The sequence below is a fragment of the Pleurodeles waltl genome, chromosome 4_1 (genome assembly GCF_031143425.1).
Source record: "Pleurodeles waltl isolate 20211129_DDA chromosome 4_1, aPleWal1.hap1.20221129, whole genome shotgun sequence".
Lineage (NCBI taxonomy): Eukaryota > Metazoa > Chordata > Amphibia > Caudata > Salamandridae > Pleurodeles > Pleurodeles waltl.
This window is the reverse complement of record NC_090442.1, coordinates 724,287,434-724,310,046: the sequence shown is the minus strand read 5'-3', so window position 1 is coordinate 724,310,046 and position 22,613 is coordinate 724,287,434. Positions and strand designations below refer to the sequence as shown.

General features: G+C 46.6%; 1 protein-coding gene across 1 annotated transcript; it reads right to left on the bottom strand.

The window, feature by feature from the left end:
* Positions 1-240: 240 nt before the first annotated feature.
* On the bottom strand, positions 241-478 carry LOC138287183 (small ribosomal subunit protein uS14-like). Its single transcript, XM_069227543.1, is given in 2 exon segments — positions 241-438; positions 440-478. Coding segments are annotated over 2 exon segments (237 nt in total).
* Positions 479-22,613: the final 22,135 nt, after the last annotated feature.

The window sequence follows — 22,613 nt, the reverse complement described above, 5'->3', positions numbered from 1 at the left end:
TAAACAAGGTTTTCGCCATAATACGGCCAGAAGCAGCTCACAACAGCAGCATTCTGTTCAAAAGTTGCCGGGTGGTAATATACTTTTTAAAGTAAAAACAAAGCTCATTGCAACCAACTATTTATTTCCAGGTTGGGAGAGTGCAAAAAAGTCTCTTCTCAACTTTCTAGTTAGATGTTGACTGTCATGTATGTACAATATGGAATTCGCTATGCAAAAACACTGAGAACATAGTCCTGTTTATTTGTATCCACAGTATTTGCTGAACTTCGCTTTGGTTTCCATGCAGGCATCATCTTTTAGAGTTGAATTCAATGTCACAAACATGATATCTTTGTCATATTTCCTGAAACACTGGCAACACATGGACAAACTATACCAGCGAATCAGTCTATGCCTGTTCAAGCACACACAGCAGAATTGGGACCCCCTACACCAATTTCCTCAGGTACCCCTAGTACAGTTGCTCCTGACCCATGTTGTTCATTCTCAGAACTTGAGAAGGTATTTTGAATCCGGATGAGCTTGCATTTATGAAGATGTTTGGTTCATGGGGGGGGGTTTCCAAGTATAGTCCAATTATGGTCACATATTATTGTTAATACAGAAGTGAGAAGTCACAAATCCTCTTCGAATTAATGATTACTGGAGTTTTTTTGGTGTGGAAAGGTTTTTCTCCTCCATTGCACCAAAAACATATGTATTAAGAAAACAGTGCTGTGTAGTGAAGTAGGCTTCACTTAAATATAGTTGTCTTCTCTTTCCTGCCTCATCTGGAATTCTCAGCCAAACAGTGCATGGCATGGCCATATGTCTCTTAGGCAACATTGCTTGTCCATTTTCTTGGTAGCATGATGGTTTAACACACACTTCTGTCCAATAAACATGCGCTGCGAGATTGTGGAGTGTGGCTATGTGTCAATACTCCACAGTTTCAACCATAGTCAAGGGTACAGCAATCTCCAGCCTGGGTAGCACCTCATCCCTTTCTGCTGTCTTCAGTTACTAGGACAACCATAGGTAGAGGATGAGGCCCAGACCTTGCCCCCCCCCCCACCCATCAGGAATGGGCCTCCACTTTCTGAAGAGAAGAATAAGCCAATCATATGAAGGGATCCTAGATCCAATATCACAGAACACTATGCTCTATGACATACCAAAGCAGCAATCTGAGCTGCCATCTTGTTCAGGGCACCACCAAGATGCAGGCTGCCAAATCCCCTTTGGGGCATAGACTGTGAAGAACCAAAACCAGAATTCTTGAGCCCCAAAGGGGCCTCTGACCAGCAATTAGCTTTACTGTCATGGCAGGTGGAAGGAATATACAATCAACAGAGATGTCAGACAGGGATCCAATGGATTTTCACTTACACGAAACCACGTTGTACTTCAGGAAAAAGCCAAAAGCTTGAAGGTCATTTCAGTTGTAGTAGAGAGAGCCACTTGAAGAGACCCTACATCAAATGACCAATTGTCCAATGCATTTTAATTCTTTCAACATACATGAGACCCACTAGGGGGGTTAACATCGTTTTCAAACCATTGCCATTTACTTCAACCCAAAGAGAAGAACTTTAGGGGCATTGGGAACCCCTAATGCCTTATATGAATAAAAACACAGAAACAATGATCCTTCAGACCAATGGAGGATATTGAGTTGCCCAGGGTAACCATAGGTATGATTTCTTGTGAAGACACAATCCAAAATAACACATTCCGATGGATTTACTTCTCTACCCTCAGATTGATTGTTGAGAGAAAAGGACTTATAGGGTTGGACTCTAGAAAAGGTTTAGAGTACACTTCCAATCTACATTCTTCTAGTAGTACTAGAATGATCATCATGTTGGCCAGAAGATCTAATCACCACATCTATAAGGCTGCTTTCTTTAGAGGTTTTGCAGTTCAAAGGGTCAGCCGAGTCCCTGAATCCAGTGGCTTGCATTGAAAGTCTCATATAAAACCTTCACATACTCCCTCCAATACTCAGATGTTAGAAATAAACTGCTCACAAATTAGAACTAATGCAGTGAAGGAGGAGGAGAATCTGTGTGATGGTCAAGAGAGGAATGCCCCCCTTGAACTCAATGCTTGAGGTGTGGGGTGCCGGAGAAGTGATGCCTGGAAGTCTGGTAGGGTGTCCTTCTATAGTGGATCCTGTTTAGTTTTAATGGGACTCAGGAGTTTAGCTTAGCCTTCTGGCTTGTTGGTTTGTGCCCTGTCACCTAGTGACTTTTAACTTGCTTAACGTGCTCTGTCTCAGCCTATTTATTTTATTTATTTCTTTTAACCTCTTCTGTGCCTTGGACGAGATGATCTCGTCCAAGGCTACAGTTCCCCTGTGCCTTGGACGAGATCATCTCGTCCATGGCACAGGGGAACTTGGGGGTGCGCTAGCGCGCCCCCCGTGCACCCCCCTCCCCCCCCCCAAGTCGGGGATGGAAGGGGAAGACCTTCCCCTTCCACCCCCGACCCCCCCCCCACCCCCCCTGTGACGTCAGCGCGCGCGCTGATGTGTCACAGGGGCCTCCCTCGTCGCGCTGGAAGCTCTGCTTCCAGCGCGATTGAAAAAGAAATGCAAAAGCATTTCTTTTTCAATCACTTGGGAGGCCCGGAGGGGCTTCAAAGGGAAGGAAAAGTATTTCCTTCCCTTTGAAGTCCCTCCGAGGGTTTCAAAAGCCGGATTGCTTGCAATCCGGTTTTTGAAACCCCACTAGACACCAGGGATTTTTTTTTTTTTCGTAGAAATTGACAAAAGGGAGCGACCCCTTGGGCAAGGGTCGCTCCCAGGGGGGGCATTTTTTTGAAAAGGCCTTTTCTGCCCCCCCTGGGGGCAGATCGGCCTTATTAGGCCGATCTGCCCCCAGGGGGGGCAGAAACCTCTAGGCACCAGGGACCTCTTTTTTTTTTTTTTTTTTTTTTTTTTTCATTTTTTTTTTATTGAGGTGGGGAGCGACCCCTTAGGCAAGGGTCGTTCCCCTTGGGGGAAAATTATATTTTGGCCATTTCTGCCCCCCTTGGGGGCAGATTGGCCTATTTTGATGAGGCCAATCTGCCCCCAAGGGGGGTAGAAACCACTAGACACCAGGGATTTTTTTTTTTTTTTATGGTTATTGACAAAAGGGAGCGACCCCTTGGGCAAGGGTCGCTCCCAGGGGGGCATATTTTCGGGAAGGCCTTTTCTGCCCCCCCTGGGGGCAGATCGGCCTACTATTAGGCCGATCTGCCCCCAGGGGGGGCAGAAACCTCTAGGCACCAGGGACCATTTTTTTTTTTTTTTTCATTTTTTTTTTTTTGGTGGGGAGTGACCCCTTAGGCAAGGGTCGCTCCCCTTGGGGGAAAATTATATTTTGCCCATTTCTGCCCCCCTTGGGGGCAGATTGGCCTATTTTGATGAGGCCAATCTGCCCCCAAGGGGGGGTAGAAACCACTAGACACCAGGGAGTTTTTTCTTTGCGTGAATTTCACGCGAAGGGAGCGACCACTTGGGCAAGGGTCGCTCCCTGGGGGGGAGGGGAATTTATTTTAGGCCATTTCTGCCCCCCCTGGGGGCAGATCGGCCTATTATTAGGCCGATCTGCCCCCAGGGGGGGAAGAAACCTCTAGGCGCCAGGGCAAATTTTTTTTTTGTGTTTTTTTTTTTGGTTCTTTTTTTTTTTTTAGAGATGGGGAGCGACCCATCAGGCAAGGGTCGCTCCCCTGGGGGGCAAATTGTATTTAGACCATTTCTGCCCCCCTGGGGGCAGATTGGCCAATTTTAGGTCAATCTGCCCCCAAGGGGGCAGAAACCACTAGGCACCGGGGATTTGTTTTTTGGCGCCAATGTCACGCAGGGGGAGCGACCCCGTAGGCAAGGGTCGCTCCCGGGGGGGGGGGTGGGGGTTGGGGGGGCAAATTTATTTTAGGCCATTTCTGCCCCCCCGGGGGACAGATCGGCCTATTATTAGGCCGAACTGCCCCCGGGGGGGGGCAGAACACTCTAGGCACCAGGGCAATTTTTTTTTTGTGTTTTTTTTTTTTTGTTGTTTCTTTTTTTAGAGATGGGGAGCGACCCATCAGGCAAGGGTCGCACCCCTGGGGGGGCAAATTATATTTAGACCATTTCTGCCCCCCTGGGGGCAGATTGGCCAATTTTAGGTCAATCTGCCCCCAAGGGGGCAGAAACCACTAGGCACCGGGGATTTGTTTTTTGGCGCCAATCACACGCAGGGGGAGCGACCCCGTAGGCAAGGGTCGCTCCCGGGGGGGGGGGTGGGGGTTGGGGGGGCAAATTTATTTTAGGCCATTTCTGCCCCCCCGGGGGACAGATCGGCCTATTATTAGGCCGAACTGCCCCCGGGGGGGGGGGGGGGCAGAACACTCTAGGCGCCAGGGCAATTTTTTTTTTGTGTTTTTTTTTTTTGTTGTTTCTTTTTTTAGAGATGGGGAGCGACCCATCAGGCAAGGGTCGCTCCCCTGGGGGGGCAAATTGTATTTAGACCATTTCTGCCCCCCTGGGGGCAGATTGGCCAATTTTAGGTCAATCTGCCCCCAAGGGGGCAGAAATCACTAGGCACCGGGGATTTGTTTTTTGGCGCCAATGTCACGCAGGGGGAGCGACCCCATAGGCAAGGGTCGCTCCCGGGGGGGGTGGGGGTTGGGGGTTGGGGGGGCAAATTTATTTTAGGCCATTTCTGCCCCCCCGGGGGACAGATCGGCCTATTATTAGGCCGAACTGCCCCGGGGGGGGGGGGGGCAGAACACTCTAGGCACCAGGGCAATTTTTTTTTTGTGTTTTTTTTTTTTTTGTTGTTTCTTTTTTTAGAGATGGGGAGCGACCCATCAGGCAAGGGTCGCTCCCCTGGGGGGGCAAATTGTATTTAGACCATTTCTGCCCCCCTGGGGGCAGATTGGCCAATTTTAGGTCAATCTGCCCCCAAGGGGGCAGAAACCACTAGGCACCGGGGATTTGTTTTTTGGCGCCAATGTCACGCAGGGGGAGCGACCCTGTAGGCAAGGGTCGCTCCCGGGGGGGGGGGTGGGGGTTGGGGGGGCAAATTTATTTTAGGCCATTTCTGCCCCCCCGGGGGACAGATCGGCCTATTATTAGGCCGAACTGCCCCCGGGGGGGGGGCAGAACACTCTAGGCACCAGGGCAATTTTTTTTTTGCTTTTTTTTTTTTGTTGTTTCTTTTTTTAGAGATGGGGAGCGACCCATCAGGCAAGGGTCGCTCCCCTGGGGGGGCAAATTGTATTTAGACCATTTCTGCCCCCCTGGGGGCAGATTGGCCAATTTTAGGTCAATCTGCCCCCAAGGGGGCAGAAACCACTAGGCACCGGGGATTTGTTTTTTGGCGCCAATGTCACGCAGGGGGAGCGACCCTGTAGGCAAGGGTCGCTCCCGGGGGGGGGGGGGTGGGGGGGGGCAAATTTATTTTAGGCCATTTCTGCCCCCCCGGGGGACAGATTGGCCTATTATTAGGCCGAACTGCCCCCGGGGGGGGGGGGGGCAGAACACTCTAGGCACCAGGGCAATTTTTTTTTTGTGTTTTTTTTTTTTTGTTGTTTCTTTTTTTAGAGATGGGGAGCGACCCATCAGGCAAGGGTCGCTCCCCTGGGGGGGCAAATTGTATTTAGACCATTTCTGCCCCCCTGGGGCAGATTGGCCAATTTTAGGTCAATCTCCCCCCAAGGGGGCAGAAACCACTAGGCACCGGGGATTTGTTTTTTGGCGCCAATGTCACGCAGGGGGACCGACCCCGTAGGCAAGGGTCGCTCCCGGGGGGGGGGATGGGGGTTGGGGGGGCAAATTTATTTTAGGACATTTCTGCCCCCCCGGGGGACAGATCGGCCTATTATTAGGCCGAACTGCCCCCGGGGGGGGGGGGGGGGGGCAGAACACTCTAGGCACCAGGGCAATTTTTTTTTTGTGGGGTTTTTTTTTTTTTTTGTTGTTTCTTTTTTTAGAGATGGGGAGCGACCCATCAGGCAAGGGTCGCTCCCCTGGGGGGGCAAATTGTATTTAGACCATTTCTGCCCCCCTGGGGGCAGATTTGTCAATTTTAGGTCAATCTGCCCCCAAGGGGACAGAAACCACTAGGCACCGGGGATTTGTTTTTTGGCGCCAATGTCACGCAGGGGGAGCGACCCCGTAGGCAAGGGTCGCTCCCGGGGGGGGGGGTGGGTGTTGGGGGGGCAAATTTATTTTAGGCCATTTCTGCCCCCCCGGGGGGCAGATCGGCCTATTATTAGGCCGATCTGCCCCCCGGGGGGGGGGGGGGGGCAGAAACCTCTAGGCGCCAGGGGAATTTTTCATTTTTTTCTTTTTTTTTTTTCTTTGTTTTTTTTTTTTTAGAGATGGGGAGCGACCCATCAGGCAAAAGTCGCTCCCCTGAGGGACAAATTGTATTTAGGCCATTTCTGCCCCCCTTGGGGGCAGATTGGCTGATTTTAGGTCAACCTGCCCCCAAGGGGGCAGAAACCACTAGGCACCGGGGATTTGTTTTTTGGTGCCAATGTCACGCAGGGGGAGCGACCCCGTAGGCAAGGGTCGCTCCCGACGGGGGAGGGTGGGGGTTGGGGGGGCAAATTTATTTTAGGGCATTTCTGCCCCCCCCCCCCCCCCCCCCCTGGGGCCGGCTGAGCTACAGGCCAAACACCACAGGTAGGCACCTTGCAAAAAACACCTCTGTTTTCTGTGAAAAATATGTTGTGTCCACGTTGTGTTTTGGGCCATTTCCTTTTGTGGGCGCTAGGCCTACCCACAGAAGTGATGTACCATTTTTATCGAGAGACTTAGGGGAACGCTGGGTGGAAGGAAATTTGTGGCTCCTCTCAGATTCCAGAACTTTCTGTCACCGAAATGAGAGGAAAAAGTGTTTTTTGGGCCAAATTTTGATGTTTGCAAAGGATTCTGGGTAACATAACCTGGTCAGAGCCCCGCAAGTCACCCCATCTTGGATTCCCCTGGGTTTCTAGTTTTCAAAAATGCACTGGTTTGCTAGGTTTCCTCAGGTGTCGGCTGAGCTACAGGCCAAAATCCACAGGTAGGCACTGCTTTTTATAAAAAAATGTGATGTGTCCACGTTGTGTTTTGGGCCCTTTCCTTTCGTGGGCGCTAGTCCTACCCACACAAGTGAGGTATCATTTTTATCGGGAGACTTGGGGGAACGCTGGGTAGAAGGAAATTTGTGGCTCCTCTCAGATTCCAGAACTTTCTGCCACAGAAATGTGAGTAACATGTGTATTTTTAGCCAAATTTTGAGGTTTGCAAAGGATTCTGGGTAACAGAACCTGGTCCGAGCCCCGCAAGTCACCCCTCCTTGGATTCCCCTAGGTCTCTAGTTTTCAGAAATGCACAGGTTTGGTAGGTTTCCCTAGGTGCCGGCTGAGCTAGAGGCCAAAATCTACAGGTAGGCACTTCGCAAAAAACACCTCTGTTTTTTTCCAAAATTTAGGATGTGTCCACGTTGCGCTTTGGGGTGTTTCCTGTCGCCGGCGCTAGGCCTACCCACGCAAGTGAGGTATCATTTTTATCGGGAGACTTGGGGGAACGCTGGGTGGAAGGAAATTTGTAGCTCCTCTCAGATTCCAGAACTTTCTGCCACAGAAATGTGAGGGACATGTGTTTTTTTAGCCAAATTTTGAGGTTTGCAAAGGATTCTGGGTAACAGAACCTGGTCCGAGCCCCGCAAGTCACCCCTCCTTGGATTCCCCTAGGTCTCTAGTTTTCAGAAATGCACAGGTTTGGTAGGTTTCCCTAGGTGCCGGCTGAGCTAGAGGCCAAAATCTACAGGTAGGCACTTCGCAAAAAACACCTCTGTTTTTTTCCAAAATTTAGGATGTGTCCACATTGCGCTTTGGGGTGTTTCCTGTCGCCGGCGCTAGGCCTACCCACGCAAGTGAGGTATCATTTTTATCGGGAGACTTGGGGGAACGCTGGGTGGAAGGAAATTTGTAGCTCCTCTCAGATTCCAGAACTTTCTGCCACAGAAATTTGAGGGACAAGTGTTTTTTTAGCCAAATTTTGAGGTTTGCAAAGGATTCAGGGTAACAGAACCTGGTCCGAGCCACACAAGTCACCCCTCCTTGGATTCCCCTAGGTCTCTAGTTTTCAGAAATGTACAGGTTTGGTAGGTTTCCCTAGGTGGCGGCTGAGCTAGAGGCCAAAATCTCCAGGTAGTCACTTTGCTAAAAACAGCTCTGTTTTCTGTGATGTGTCCACGTTGTGTTTTGGGGCATATCCTGTCGCGGGCGCTAGGCCTACCCACACAAGTGAGGTATCATTTTTATCGGGAGACGTGGGGGAACGCTGGGTGGAAGGAAATTTGTGGCTCCTCTCAGATTCCAGAACTTTCTGCCACAGAAATGTGAGGAACATGTGTTTTTTTAGCCAAATTTTGAGGTTTGCAAAGGATTCTGGGTAACAGAACCTGGTCCGAGCCACACAAGTCACCCCTCCTTGGATTCCCCTAGGTCTCTAGTTTTCAGAAATGCACAGGTTTGGTAGGTTTCCCTAGGTGCCGGCTGAGCTAGAGGCCAAAATCTACAGGTAGTCACTTTGCTAAAAACAGCTCTGTTTTCTGTGATATGTCCACGTTGTGTTTTGGGGCATATCCTGTCGTGGGCGCTAGGCCTACCCACACAAGTGAGGTATCATTTTTATCGGGAGACGTGGGGGAACGCTGGGTGGAAGGAAATTTGTGGCTCCTCTCAGATTCCAGAACTTTCTGCCACAGAAATGTGAGGAACATGTGTTTTTTTAGCCAAATTTTGAGATTTGCAAAGGATTCTGGGTAACAGAACCTGGTCCGAGCCCCGCAAGTCACCCCTCCTTGGATTCCCCTAGGTCTCTAGTTTTCAGAAATGCACAGGTTTGGTAGGTTTCCCTAGGTGGCGGCTGAGCTAGAGGCCAAAATCTACAGGTAGTCACTTTGCTAAAAACAGCTCTGTTTTCTGTGATATGTCCACGTTGTGTTTTGGGGCATATCCTGTCGCGGGCGCTAGGCCTACCCACACAAGTGAGGTATCATTTTTATCGGGAGACGTGGGGGAACGCTGGGTGGAAGGAAATTTGTGGCTCCTCTCAGATTCCAGAACTTTCTGCCACAGAAATGTGAGGAACATGTGTTTTTTTAGCCAAATTTTGAGGTTTGCAAAGGATTCTGGGTAACAGAACCTGGTCCGAGCCCCGCAAGTCACCCCTCCTTGGATTCCCCTAGGTCTCTAGTTTTCAGAAATGCACAGGTTTGGTAGGTTCCCCTAGGTGGCGGCTGAGCTAGAGGCCAAAATCTACAGGTAGTCACTTTGCTAAAAACAGCTCTGTTTTCTGTGATATGTCCACGTTGTGTTTTGGGGCATATCCTGTCGCGGGCGCTTTGGCCTACCCACACAAGTGAGGTATCATTTTTATCGGGAGACGTGGGGGAACGCTGGGTGGAAGGAAATTTGTGGCTCCTCTCAGATTCCAGAACTTTCTGCCACAGAAATGTGAGGAACATGTGTTTTTTTAGCCAAATTTTGAGGTTTGCAAAGGATTCTGGGTAACAGAACCTGGTCCGAGCCCCACAAGTCACCCCTCCTTGGATTCCCCTAGGTCTCTAGTTTTCAGAAATGCACAGGTTTGGTAGGTTTCCCTAGGTGGCGGCTGAGCTAGAGGCCAAAATCTACAGGTAGTCACTTTGCTAAAAACAGCTCTGTTTTCTGTGATATGTCCACGTTGTGTTTTGGGGCATATCCTGTCGCGGGCGCTAGGCCTACCCACACAAGTGAGGTATCATTTTTATCGGGAGACGTGGGGGAACGCTGGGTGGAAGGAAATTTGTGGCTCCTCTCAGATTCCAGAACTTTCTGCCACAGAAATGTGAGGAACATGTGTTTTTTTAGCCAAATTTTGAGGTTTGCAATGGATTCTGGGTAACAGAACCTGGTCCGAGCCACACAAGTCACCCCTCCTTGGATTCCCCTAGGTCTCTAGTTTTCAGAAATGCACAGGTTTGGTAGGTTTCCCTAGGTGACGGGTGAGCTAGAGGCCAAAATCTACAGGTAGTCACTTTGCTAAAAACAGCTCTGTTTTCTGTGATGTGTCCACGTTGTGTTTTGGGGCATATCCTGTTGCGGGTGCTAGGCCTACCCACACAAGTGAGGTATCATTTTTATCGGGAGACGTGGGGGAACGCTGGGTGGAAGGAAATTTGTGGCTCCTCTCAGATTCCAGAACTTTCTGCCACAGAAATGTGAGGAACATGTGTTTTTTTAGCCAAATTTTGAGGTTTGCAAAGGATTCTGGGTAACAGAACCTGGTCCGAGCCACACAAGTCACCCCTCCTTGGATTCCCCTAGGTCTCTAGTTTTCAGAAATGCACAGGTTTGGTAGGTTTCCCTAGGTGGCGGCTGAGCTAGAGGCCAAAATCTACAGGTAGTCACTTTGCTAAAAACAGCTCTGTTTTCTGTGATGTGTCCACGTTGTGTTTTGGGGCATATCCTGTCGCGGGTGCTAGGCCTACCCACACAAGTGAGGTACCATTTTTATCGGGAGACTTGGGGGAACATAGATTAGCAAAACAAGTACTATTGCCCCTTGTCTTTCTCTACATTTTTTCCTTCCAAATATAGGAGTGTGTGTAAAAAAGACATCTATTTGAGAAATTCCCTGTAATTCACGTGCTACTATGGTCACCCCGGAATTCAGAGATGTGCAAATAACCACTGCTCCTCAACACCTTATCTTGGGCCCTTTTTGGAAATGCAAAGGTTTTCTTGATAGCAATTTTTTACTCCTTATATTTCAGCAAATGAATTGCTGTATACCCGGTATAGAATGAAAACGCACTGCAGGGTGCAGCTCATTTATTGGCTCTGGGTTCCTCGGGTTCTCGATGAACCTACAAACCCTATATATCCCCGCAACCAGAGGAGTCCAGCAGACGTAACGGTATATTGCTTTCGATAATCTGACATTGCAGGGAAAAGTTACAGAGTAAAACGTAGAGAAAAATTGATGGTTTTTTCACCTCAATTTCAATATTTTTCTTTTTCAGCTGTTATTTTCTGTAGGAAACCCTTGTAGGATCTACACAAATGACCCCTTGCTGAATTCAGAATTTTGTCTACTTTTCAGAAATGTTTAGGTTTCTGGGATCCAGCATTGGTTTCATGACCATTCCTGTCACTGACTGGAAGGAGACTGAAAGCACAAAAAATTGCACAAATGGGGTATGCCCCAGTAAAATGCCAAAATTGTGTTGAAAAATTGGGTTTTCGGATTCAAGTCTGCCTGTTCCTGAAAGCTGGGAAGCTGCTGAGTTTAGCACCGCAGACCCTTTGTTGATGCCATTTTCAGGGGAAAAACCACAAGCCTTCTTCTGCAGCCCCTTTTTCCAATTTTTTTGAAAAAAATGAAATTTTCACTGTATTTTGGCCAATTTCTTGGCCTCCTTCAGGGGAACCCACAAAGTCTGGGTACCTTTAGAATCCCTAGGATGTTGGAAAAAAAGGACGCAAATTTGGCTTGGTTAGCTTATGTGGACAAAAAGTTATGAGGGCCTAAGCGCGAACTGCCCCAAATAGGCAAAAAAGGGCCTGGCACAGGAGGGGGAAAAGGCCTGGCAGCGAAGGGGTTAAGATGGCTGCCTTTGTTTAGAGTCAGAGCAATGTTTTGTTTTGCGTTATCTGTGCCACTCTGTGACGGCGTCACTCTCAGGGTTAAAATCTAGTGATGTACATAGGTTTTCAGATCATGTCTTTTTCCCACTTACGTGTGACAGGAACATAATGTACTTTTGATGGGAATTGTTTACATACTTGCCGCCACAAGCCTGTCCCCTTATCTAATGTTTGGGAACATTCCCTGCGTCAGGGGGGCAAGAAGATCTGTATAAATACATCTCACAAGGACAAGGTTATCAGAGGGATTCCTACCAGATGCTGTTGATGCCATCTATGCTGGACGTCGCCTTGATGCGGACTCAGCCTTTATGTCATCATGGAGTCTGACCTAGACCTCATTCCAAAGTAACACGGGTTGGGGGGCACTTCTTGTGGACATGGTACTGGCAGATTAGATTTGGCTCACCTAGCTCTCATTATGGTAGGGATTAGGTTCTATATGTTAGGGATTTTACATTTCATGTGTACTGCAAGATGGTGGGGGTCTTTGTATTCACAACGCTCATCTTTACAATCATGCTTCTTTTATTATTTGTTATCGTAATCATTGCAGTTCATGCATGTTATCATAGATTGTATTCCTTATTATAACTATATTGAAAACTCTACTGCATCTCCTTTATTGCCTGTATTTGACTGAGACTTAGGGGGTTATTCTAACTTTGGAGGAGGTGTTAATCCGTCCCAAAAGTGACGGAAAAGTGACGGATTTACCACCAGCCGTATTATGAGTCCATTATATCCTATGGAACTCGTAATACGGCTGGTGGTATATCCGTCACTTTACCGTCACTTTTGGGATGGGTTAACAGTCCTCCAAAGTTAGAATAACCCCCTTATTGCTAACAAGAGAAAAGGATAACTTCTGTTCGACCACGACTCCCCTGAAATGTCGCAATTTAGAGTCCATTTGTAAGGCTGCCAGAAATCCCCTTTTACTGTTTGGATTTTGGGTGAGGTACTGCTTGTGAGTCAGGATGGTTGGGCCGACAGTTGCAACTTGTTGTAGGAGTGACCTAGTCATCTACAAACAAAAGTGCTGTCATCCCTAAATCTGACATCTCACCTAGGAGCGAGAATCCAACTACGACACTACCACATCCTCTGATGCTTTAGGGTAGCCAGCCTTTGGTAGAAAACTGTTGAGCAGACTGCAACAGTAGTGGGACAAAAGGAAGCAGTACACCTGGCATCCTGCAATACCTACTTCACCATCCACCAAAAGATTTCTGTCCAAGCAAAAGAAGCACATGTAATAAAGACACTGAGAAGTTTTTCCCTTCAATAATTTTGGCCAATGTTGTCTATAGACTACCACAGTTGCCACTGTTGTCAGACACTGCCCTGAAACCACCTGAAACAGCTGTGGCTACCTCTCCATTAACCCAAGAATAGTATAACACTATTCTCCATCAACCAAGACAACTAACATAGACTGATAGTCCCGGAGAAGAAATTGAACAGTGTAACTCATACAGGTCTCCACTCTTAGAGACAACAAAGTGATAGAGTTTACCTTTTTCAAAGTAGCCTCTACCATTTGTTCAACTGGATTTGAGGGATGACATCCTTCATTGCAAAGTTGATATGACCTGAATCACATTTAAAATATCAGTAAATTCTGATAACCCCAACAGAGGCTAACATTCCTGCCAGGCTAAATTGACTGTAAAACTCTCTGGCTTTGCCCATTCCTTAAATATCAAAGAGAAAATGCTAGGTGGAGAGTAAGACCAGGATCGTAAACAGGCTGGTAATAGGTAAAGGCATCATCCACAATTTGTACAAGGAACTGGGACCTCCAGTAAGATCTTAAGATTCCCTGGGATTTAGACCCAAACACATTCTCATTTCTCCAAAGAATTAGCTGCCTCTTCCTCTTACACTTCATCTGGAAGAGGAAGCTCAGGATGCCTTTCCACTCTGGAGATCTTAGTGGCATAAGTGCTAGAAATGTAGCTTCAATCAGAAGCAGAAGTAGTGAAGCTGTTCAAGAGACGCAGCAGGAGCTGCTACAAAAGGCTCTTATGTAAGCGTCTTCACTAGGACTGTGAAGGGAAAATTTGTCTGAGCAGTAGGAATTGTTTTCCCTATGTCTCCTGTCAGAGAGCTAAAGACATCTTCTTGAGCACTCACAAGAATTTTCAAAGACATACATGAGCATGGACCTTGTCTTAGATTCGTCTATTCTTGAACACCAGACACCAGCTGAGCACAGCACTGCACAAAAAATAGCAGCTCAGCAAATGCAGAACACAAAGGGGGTCATTCAGACCTTGGCGGACGGCGGACGGCGGAGGCCGTCCGCCAAGGTACCGCCGACAAATGACCGCACCGCGGTCAAAAGACCGCGGCAGCCATTCAAACATTTCCGCTGGGCTAGCGGGCGCTCTCCAAAAGAGCGCCCGCCGGCCCAGCGGAAATGCCCCTGCAACGTGGACGCCGGCTCAGAATTGAGCCGGCGTAGTTGCAGGGGTGCGACGGGTGCAGTTGCACCCGTCGCGTATTTCAGTGTCTGCAAAGCAGACACTGAAATACTTTGTGGGGCCCCCAGGGGCCCCGCGACACCCCCTACCGCCATCCTGTTCATGGCGGGTTTCCCGCCATGAACAGGATGGCGGTAGGGGGTGTCTAAATCCCCATGGCGGCGGAGCGCGCTCCGCCGCCATGGAGGATTCAATGGGGCAGCGGTAAACCGGCGGGAGACCGCCGGTTTACCTTTTCTGACCGCGGCTGAACCGCCGCGGTCAGAATGCCCTTGGGAGCACCGCCAGCCTGTTGGCGGTGCTCCCGTGGTCGGTGACCCTGGCGGTCACCGGCCGCCAGGGTCAGAATGACCCCCAAAGTCTTTTGAAAACAAGGCAAAACTGACTCATGCTCAGTTAGACACTCATAACACTTACAACCACCCTTCCCTCAACCAACAAGCCTCTCTACAGTTCTGCCAGCAGTATTTAGCCTTCCACATTGACACTGTACCAGAATGAGCATCAGCACTTTTAGAGTGAGTCTTGAAAGAGCCACCTATCACATCACAAGTACTGTGCAGGTTGGGGAGCCACGGAAGGAGGGAGTGGAACAATGAAAGTGGTACAGTCCTTTTGCACCTGACCTGCTCAATGTCGGACAGGGAAGCCTGTGCAAGTCTGTAAGAAATTGAGATTGCTGGGATGTGAACCCTGGTGAAGCAGCAACCACAATTCTTGTTAGATTAAGGCACAAACAAACCCCAAATCAACCAGTGCTCACCCTCTGGTAGCTTGGCACAGAGCAGTTAGGCTTAACGTGAAGGCAATGTGTAAAGTATTTGTACAACACTTCAAACAATAAAACAGTGCAAAAAACACACGAAAAGGATTCCCCACCAGGTTAGAAAAATATAACTTAATTTAGTTAATAAAACAAGACCAGAAAGATAGAAGTCCAATAAGTAGTACTTGAGTTATGAATTGTTAAAGAATACACTGTAAAACAGCACTTAAAAGCTAAAAGCTCCAACCAGGGATATCTAGTTGCATTAAACACAGTCAAAAACTTCAGGCTGACAGTAATGGAGCCCGGGCCAGCTTCAGTGACCCAGTTGGGCCCACTGAACCAAACTACCATGAATTTGGGTTGTAAAGTGATGCATTCTCCTCTACTGTATGGTTCTTCACAAAACAACGGTGATGTGTTGGTTCAGCGATGCAGTGAGGTTGTCGTGAGAGTTCTTGATGAGTCAACATCAAGGATGCATTGGGCAGTATGGCAAAGTGTTGGTTCCGATGGGCGCTGAGGCTGCAATGTGGAGTTTCTTTGTTGTCTTTAAGGCTGCTGTTAATGAGTATGCGAGGACCTTGAAAGTGATGTACTGGTTTCGAGATGCAAGGTACAGCATAGATGCAATTCTGGTTGCGTGTTCTGACCGACAGAGTAGAGGTGATATGTTCATTTTCTCCACGCACCAGGGATGATGCGTTGATTATGCTCTTACAGTTGAGGATTCATCATTTCCTCTGGGGCAAGCACATTAGGCTCTCTTGCAAGGATCCAGGACTGTGGTGGCACCATTTGGCAGGACAGGCTCACAGACGTCAAAGCCTAGGGACAGACTCATTGGAAGTCTGTTATGTCCCTGAGACTTCAGATCAGGAGGCCAGCCAAATAGCCCTTCGAGTCACTCTTGATTCTGGGTTGGAGAGATTCAGGTGCAGTCAATCTCACTCCAAGGTAAGAGGGCAGCAGGTATCCAGGAGTCCAGCAAGCAGCAGTCCAGCAGAGTGGCAGGCCTTCATCAGCACAACCGTCATTCTTCCTGGCAGAGTATCCACAAATCAAGAAGTGTACTGAGTTGTTGGTCTCAGACGTATAGCTCTTATACCCAGTGGTGCCTTTGATGTGGGGGAGACTTCAAAGACAGTCCTTTGAAGTGCACAGATGTCCTGCCCTTCCTGTCTGGCCTCCAAACTCACAACAGGTGGCTATGCATCCCTTTGTATGTGGACAGGGCACAGCCCATTCAGGTGTAAGTAAGACTTTGTCCAGCTCCTCCCTCCCATCCTGCCCAGGATGGCCCATCAAGACGAAGATGTCCCATCAGCTCACACCTAAGCACATTTTGTATATGGCTGTCTACAGGGAATACACAAAGCCCAGCTGTTACCATCCCAGGCATGTACTCAGAGAAAGGCAGCAGGCACCAAATGTCTAAGGCAAGAAAATGCCAACTTTCTAAAATTTGGGATTTTAAATTGTGATTCCAGAGACGCCAAACTCGAAAAAGTCTATCTCTTCCAGTGTGTGAATTACACTTGTAAGATGTAATAAGGTAATCATAATGTTAATATAGGGGAGAGATAGACCTTACAGTGGTGTAGTAAATGAATTTAGGAATCTTTCACCACCAGGGCATGTACAACTTTAAATGATATACCCAGCTTTTTATATACACTCCACCCAGCTCTTGGGGATGCCTAGGGCCTACCTTAGGGGTGACCTATATGTATTAAAAAGGAAGGTTTGAGCCTGACAAAATGTTTGCCAGGCAGAAATACCAGTTAAAAACTGCACACACAAGCTCTGCAATAGTAGCCCTGAGACATTTTTGAAGAGCTACCTATATGGGTGGCAAAATCAGTGCGGCAGGCCCACAGGTAGCATTTACTTTACAGGCCCGGGACATATGTAGTATACTATACTAGGGAGTTATAAATTAATTAAAATGCCAGTTGGGTAAATGACAATGTTTTCATGTTTTATCGAAAGAGCACATGACCTTTAGCACTGTTTAGCAGTGGTAGAGTGCCCAGAGTCCTGAAGCTAACAAAACAAATTCAGCAAAAATAGGAGGAGGAAGGCAAAAAGTCTGGGGATTACTCTACAGAAAGGGTCCTTTCCAAGAAAGGCTAAGGGCCTGATTTAGATCTTGGAGGAGGGAATGTTCTGTCACAAACATCACAGATATCCCATCCACTTTATTACGATCTCCATAGGATATCATGGGATTGTAATTAGGCAAACAGGGTATCCATCACATTTGTGATGGAGTATTCCTCTCCACCAAGATCTAAATGAGGCCCTAAGTGTCATCAGCAAAGGACAGCAAGATTCCCCCCATGAAGCCTCACAGCACAATAGCGAAGGCTATGGTACTGAAATACAGAGTACTGTGCTATAAAAACATTGTAGTAAAAATGTCGGCAACCAAAAAATCGAAAGGTTTTAAGTGTAAATAGGTAATAGGTATTGGTTTCCTATGCTTAATTCTGCATATATGTACCTTGACGAATAAAGTGTTAAGTGTTTTCTAACCTTGTCTTCGTTGTCAGAATATCTGCATGGGAGGGTAAAACTTTATTAATAAGATTGCTGTGAAGATTGAAAGAAGAGTGAAATAGGGCTAATTGTTAATTTATTATTTGTTCAGAATGTCTCTTGCAAGGTTTCCATTGAAATCACTCTACTGACTGTTAGTTTTGTAAGCAAGATTGCTTTGGATGCATACATATGTATATCAATCTTTTATTTTATATTCCCTTGCAATGATTAATGTAAACATTGTGCTTATATGTATTTTGATAGTCAATAAATATATTCTCTATGTGTGTGTCTGTATGTGTGTGTATATTTATATTCACTGGAAAAAAACAAAGGTTACACGGACGTTATAGTTAGGCTCACATTTTAAACATACAAAACCTTAGAAATTCGCCAGTTATAGTTATCTCAAGTAACTATAACTTGTGCTTAAAGTAACTGTAACTCGCGCCCTCGCCATGAAGTACTAATTACCTACAAATTATGCCACTCATGACATCTTTGATAACATCATTGGTAATATCAATGTAATATTTGCAGTAAAATGTTTGCAAAAAATACTGTGCATGGCAAGTGAATTTCTGTGGTTTTTTAAATTCTATTTCCTAGCTATAACATCCCTGTAATCTTTGGGTTCTTCAGTGAATTTCCATGTTTTTTTTAACGAATAGTCATTTTCGTTAGTATACGTTAATACTAGCAATGCCGCTCACGGCCTTTGGCTGTGCGTGGCGGCAGTTGGCCACAGGGCCCATAACCACCCAACCTTACACTGTGCACGGCCTTCACTAATGCGCAGTGGAGGTTCCCTGCAAGACCTGACCTGCAATCAGAACCAGCAGCCAACCTCCCTAACCACCCAACCCCATGCTGCACTTTGCCCTTTGGCCATGCGCAGCGGGAGTTGTCCGAAGCCTCTCTGGATGTGAGAATAGGTGTAAGAGGGTGTATCTGAGGGTGAAAGTGACTGTCAGATTGTCTATCTTTGTGTGAGAGTGTGTACATCAGTGTTTTATTGGGTGCGTCAATGTGTGTGCAGGTCTGTGAATGGGTTCATGAGGGTGTCACTGGGTCTGTCAGTGGTAATGTGACAGTCTGAGTGGGTGTGTGAGTAGGTGTGTAACTGTCTGAGTGTGTCTGTGGGTGGGTGCGTGAGGGTCTGAATGGGCTGTGAGTGAGTGCATGAAGGTCTGAATGGGTCTGTGAGTGGGTGCATAAGTGTCTGAGTGGGTCTGTGAGTGGGTGCGGGAGTGTCTCAGTGGGTCTGTGAGTGGGTGCATAAGCGTATGAGAGGATGTGTGAGTGTGAGAAAATGATTGAAATAGAGATTGAAAGAGAAATAAAGTGAGGGAGAGAGAATTGTTTTTAGGGTTTGATGTCTGATATACTTAGAATGAGATATGTGTGTAAAATTAAAAATCAAAAATCTATTTGTCTTTTTTTTAAATAATAATTTTGTTTAAAAAAAAAGTGTCCAGCTGGACTCGAAATCCCAATGCTCAATGTGAAGGTCAGAGACCTTCACACTGAGGTATGTTTTAAAAAAACATTTTTTAGCCTCTTATGGGCTTTCTGGTACTGCGACAGAGCCATCAAGTGCTCCCTCCAAGCCCTATTTATTTTTTAATGTATTTTTTATTATTTTTATTTTTTAAATAAAAAGCCCTTACAGGATATCTGGCACCACAGGGGAAACCTTACGGCTTTCCTCACAGAGCCAATGCTTCAGCAAGCAGGGAGCTGCTTTAATAGCAGCTCCCTGCTTGCTGAAGCATTTAATCTTGAAACTTCGGTTACCTATAACTTGTGCCCTAAGGTAACTACAACTCACGTCCTCACCATGCACTGCTAATGACCCCACAAATTACGACACTCATGACATCTTTTATAACACCATTGATAAGGTCACTGTAGCATTTGCAGTAACGTTATTGATGAGATAGCTGTGCATGACTCGGATGCAAGTTATAGATACCCTAGGGCACGAGTTATAGTTACTTGGAATAACTAACTTTAGCAGCTGAATTTCTATGGTTTTGTATGTTTATAATCAGAGTCTAACTATAACGTCCCTGTAACCTTTGTTTTTTTTAAGTGAATTTCTATGCTTTTAAAAGAAATTCTATTTCCTAACTATAATGCCCCAATAACGTTTGTTTTTTTGCAGTGAATATATTTATAAATTGGTGGGCAGAGCTCACAGAGTTCTACTCTGCGGAATTCCACAGTTATCTAAAAACTCTGTAAATTTTGCAGAGTTCTGCATGTGATGGACTGCTGCCCAGTCCTGGGCAGCCTTGTACTTGCTTCTTCTGTACTCATACACAGACTCAGGAGGACACCCTTCCATAGGGCCCAGCACTATCAGCAGCAATCCAGCTCACCAACAGCAGCCTGACGTTTTCACAAAGTGCCTAGCTTTGCTTCCCACTAGGCTCTAAGGCATTCTAACAGGCCACAAACATCTCTATGTGGCGGGGGCTTCCAGACTACCATTCAGCATCTCTCCCTGCTGGCCTCAGCAGCACCGTACTCCATGACACCACTTCCTTTCTCAGGAATTCTGGGGAGACAGGTTCTTTTGAAGTGGAGCTCTGACTACAAGTTTTCCTTTTTTCAAAGCACAGACCTCCCAAATATGCAAATACTGTCCATGCCCAGTGCCTGCCCCCGTGTACACATAGAAGAGAAAGCAAACCAGGCTCTGAATGCTGTCCAGGGTCCCCTTTGCCAGTGACCTGGCTCTCTGCCTCCCTCTGCCCCCTGCTCCCGGGTTGCTGAGGACAGCAAAAGGAGGGAAGCTTGGAAATGAAGCTGGCATCAGTGAAGCCCCTCAGCAGCAGCTTCCATCAGCTCAACGCCAACCGGCAGAAACCAGTAGGTAGAAGTTCCCTTGGCTGTCGTAGAGTCACTCACCTTTGGGATGAAAGCCGATGTAGGTTTGAGAGCAGAACGTAAACAGGGAAGGAATACCCAGGTCTGCACTACAGAGGCCTACGTACACACCATGTATATTAATCCCGAGCAGCAGTATTCCAATTTCCAAAGCAGCAGGAGGGAGGGTGGGGATAGAGGTGACACATTCACAATGGAAGTACAGACAGGGTGGCTCCTGACGGCAATAATGCCACTGACACTGGTGAGGTCTGACTCATAAACTCTCATGACTTGCCCTATGTGTGGGGCACTGGTGAACTCTGCTCCACTGCCAGCTGGCAGAGGTTTTTTTGTCAAAAACTCTGTGAACTCTGCTAACGGTCGCCTGTAATTAGTTACAGTTAGGACCTAGTTTCCATTGATGATGCCTTTTTTTTTTGCTAATAACTTTGCTGCCATTTGACAAGACGTCACAAAATTAAAAAAACTAGTTTGACACTCACTTTATCTGCTGTCTTGAAAGTTTGGGTGGTGATTCGTCAAACAGCTGCAGAGAAAAAGGGGGTTCCAAAACACATTTTCCCCATGCAGTTTCTCATAGGGATTTTAGAACGGAATTACACCAAATTTGGCAGAAAGCTAGATCTTGGTTCAGAAAGAGTGCTTTTCATAATTTGGTGCAAATCCTTTCAGTAGTTTTTGCATTAATAAAGAAAAAATACATTTATAAATCTAGGGAGGTGGAGGGTCCGCAGACAGATCTCATGGTGAGATTTTATTTTCTGTCAAAACTTCTACCTGGAAGAAAAAAGTAAACAAAAACAGAAGGGGGCAGAGTAAGAATACCCTAACCTCCTAGACCCCTCCGGGGGCCTAAAAATGTTATTTTTAAAATGTTGCCGTAGCTTCATGGAGGATCTGCAAATTTGCAGCAATTTTTTTTTAAACAAAAAGTGCAGTCTCCCAAGTTTTTGTTTTTTAATTGCCCCTCAAGCCCCAGGTGGACCAGGTCCAGGGGAAACTTTGTCTTATATATTCAGGGGAGGGAGCACCTGTGCCCCCCTCTCCCTGAGATACTTTTGGCATCAGTGACCGCCACCCCCTGGGGCAAGGTTTTGAAGGGTGGGGTGGGTGTCCTGGCTCCTGAGCTGATTTTGGTTGATTCTGGTCCCAGGGATCACATTCCCTAGGGCCCAACCAAACTACATTACAGGGAGGGCTGTAATATCTTGGGTAATTAGCAGTGCATGGCAAGGGCGCGAGTTATAGTTACCTTAGTGCCCATGGACCGCCACCTCCACAGGGCACTAATTACACAAAGTGCAGCTGTAACCTTTGTTTTTTAAGTGAATTTCTCTGTTTTTTTAAAATTCTATTTCCTAACTACAACGTCCCTGTAACTTTTTTTTTTTTTTTCAGTGAAATTCTACAGTTTTCTTAACGAAAGTAATTTTCATTATTCTATGTTAATTAAACCACTATCATGCATGGCCTTTGGCCTTGCACAGGGCAGTAGGCTGCAGGGTCTGGCTATAGGCCAGGCTCTGCGGCCAATCCTTAAATCCACCCACCCTTCTCTGTCATTGCCTTTGGGCGTGCACAGCGGGAGCTGGCCACAGGGCCTGCGGCCAACCCCTATATCCACCCAACCCCGAGATGCAGATGGACCCGGGGACCTAATAATAACAATGTAATATTTGAAGTAAAATTTTTTACAAAAAACTGCTTTGTGGAGCTGCAGGTTATAGTTACCTTAGGGCATGAGTTATAGTTACTTGAGATAACTCTAACTATAACAGGTGATTTTCTATGGTTTGTTACATTTAAAATGTGGGCCTAACTATAAAACCTTTGTTTTTTTGAGTCTATATATATATATATATATATATATATATATATATATATATATGTATATATATATATATATATATATATATATATATATATACACATATATATGTGTGTGTATATATACATATGTATTACCTACTGGCGGTCACCAGTGGGTATAGTTGGGACCATATTTTCCCATAGGAAAAGCGTTTTTTGGCTTGTCTATATCTTTGGCACCATTTGACAAATCTTCACAAAACTTTCCCCCCAAAAAGTGTTGCATTGATTCTTGTTGCACATGGAAAGTTTAGAGGTTATCCGTCAAGTGGGGGTCGAGAAAAAGGGGGCTCAAAAAAGGTTGCGTTTAACATGTCAATTTCCATAGAATTCTTTGGACACATCTACAGGCCGAACCACTGGATGGAATTACACCAAATGTGGCAGAAAGCTAGCTGTCGGTA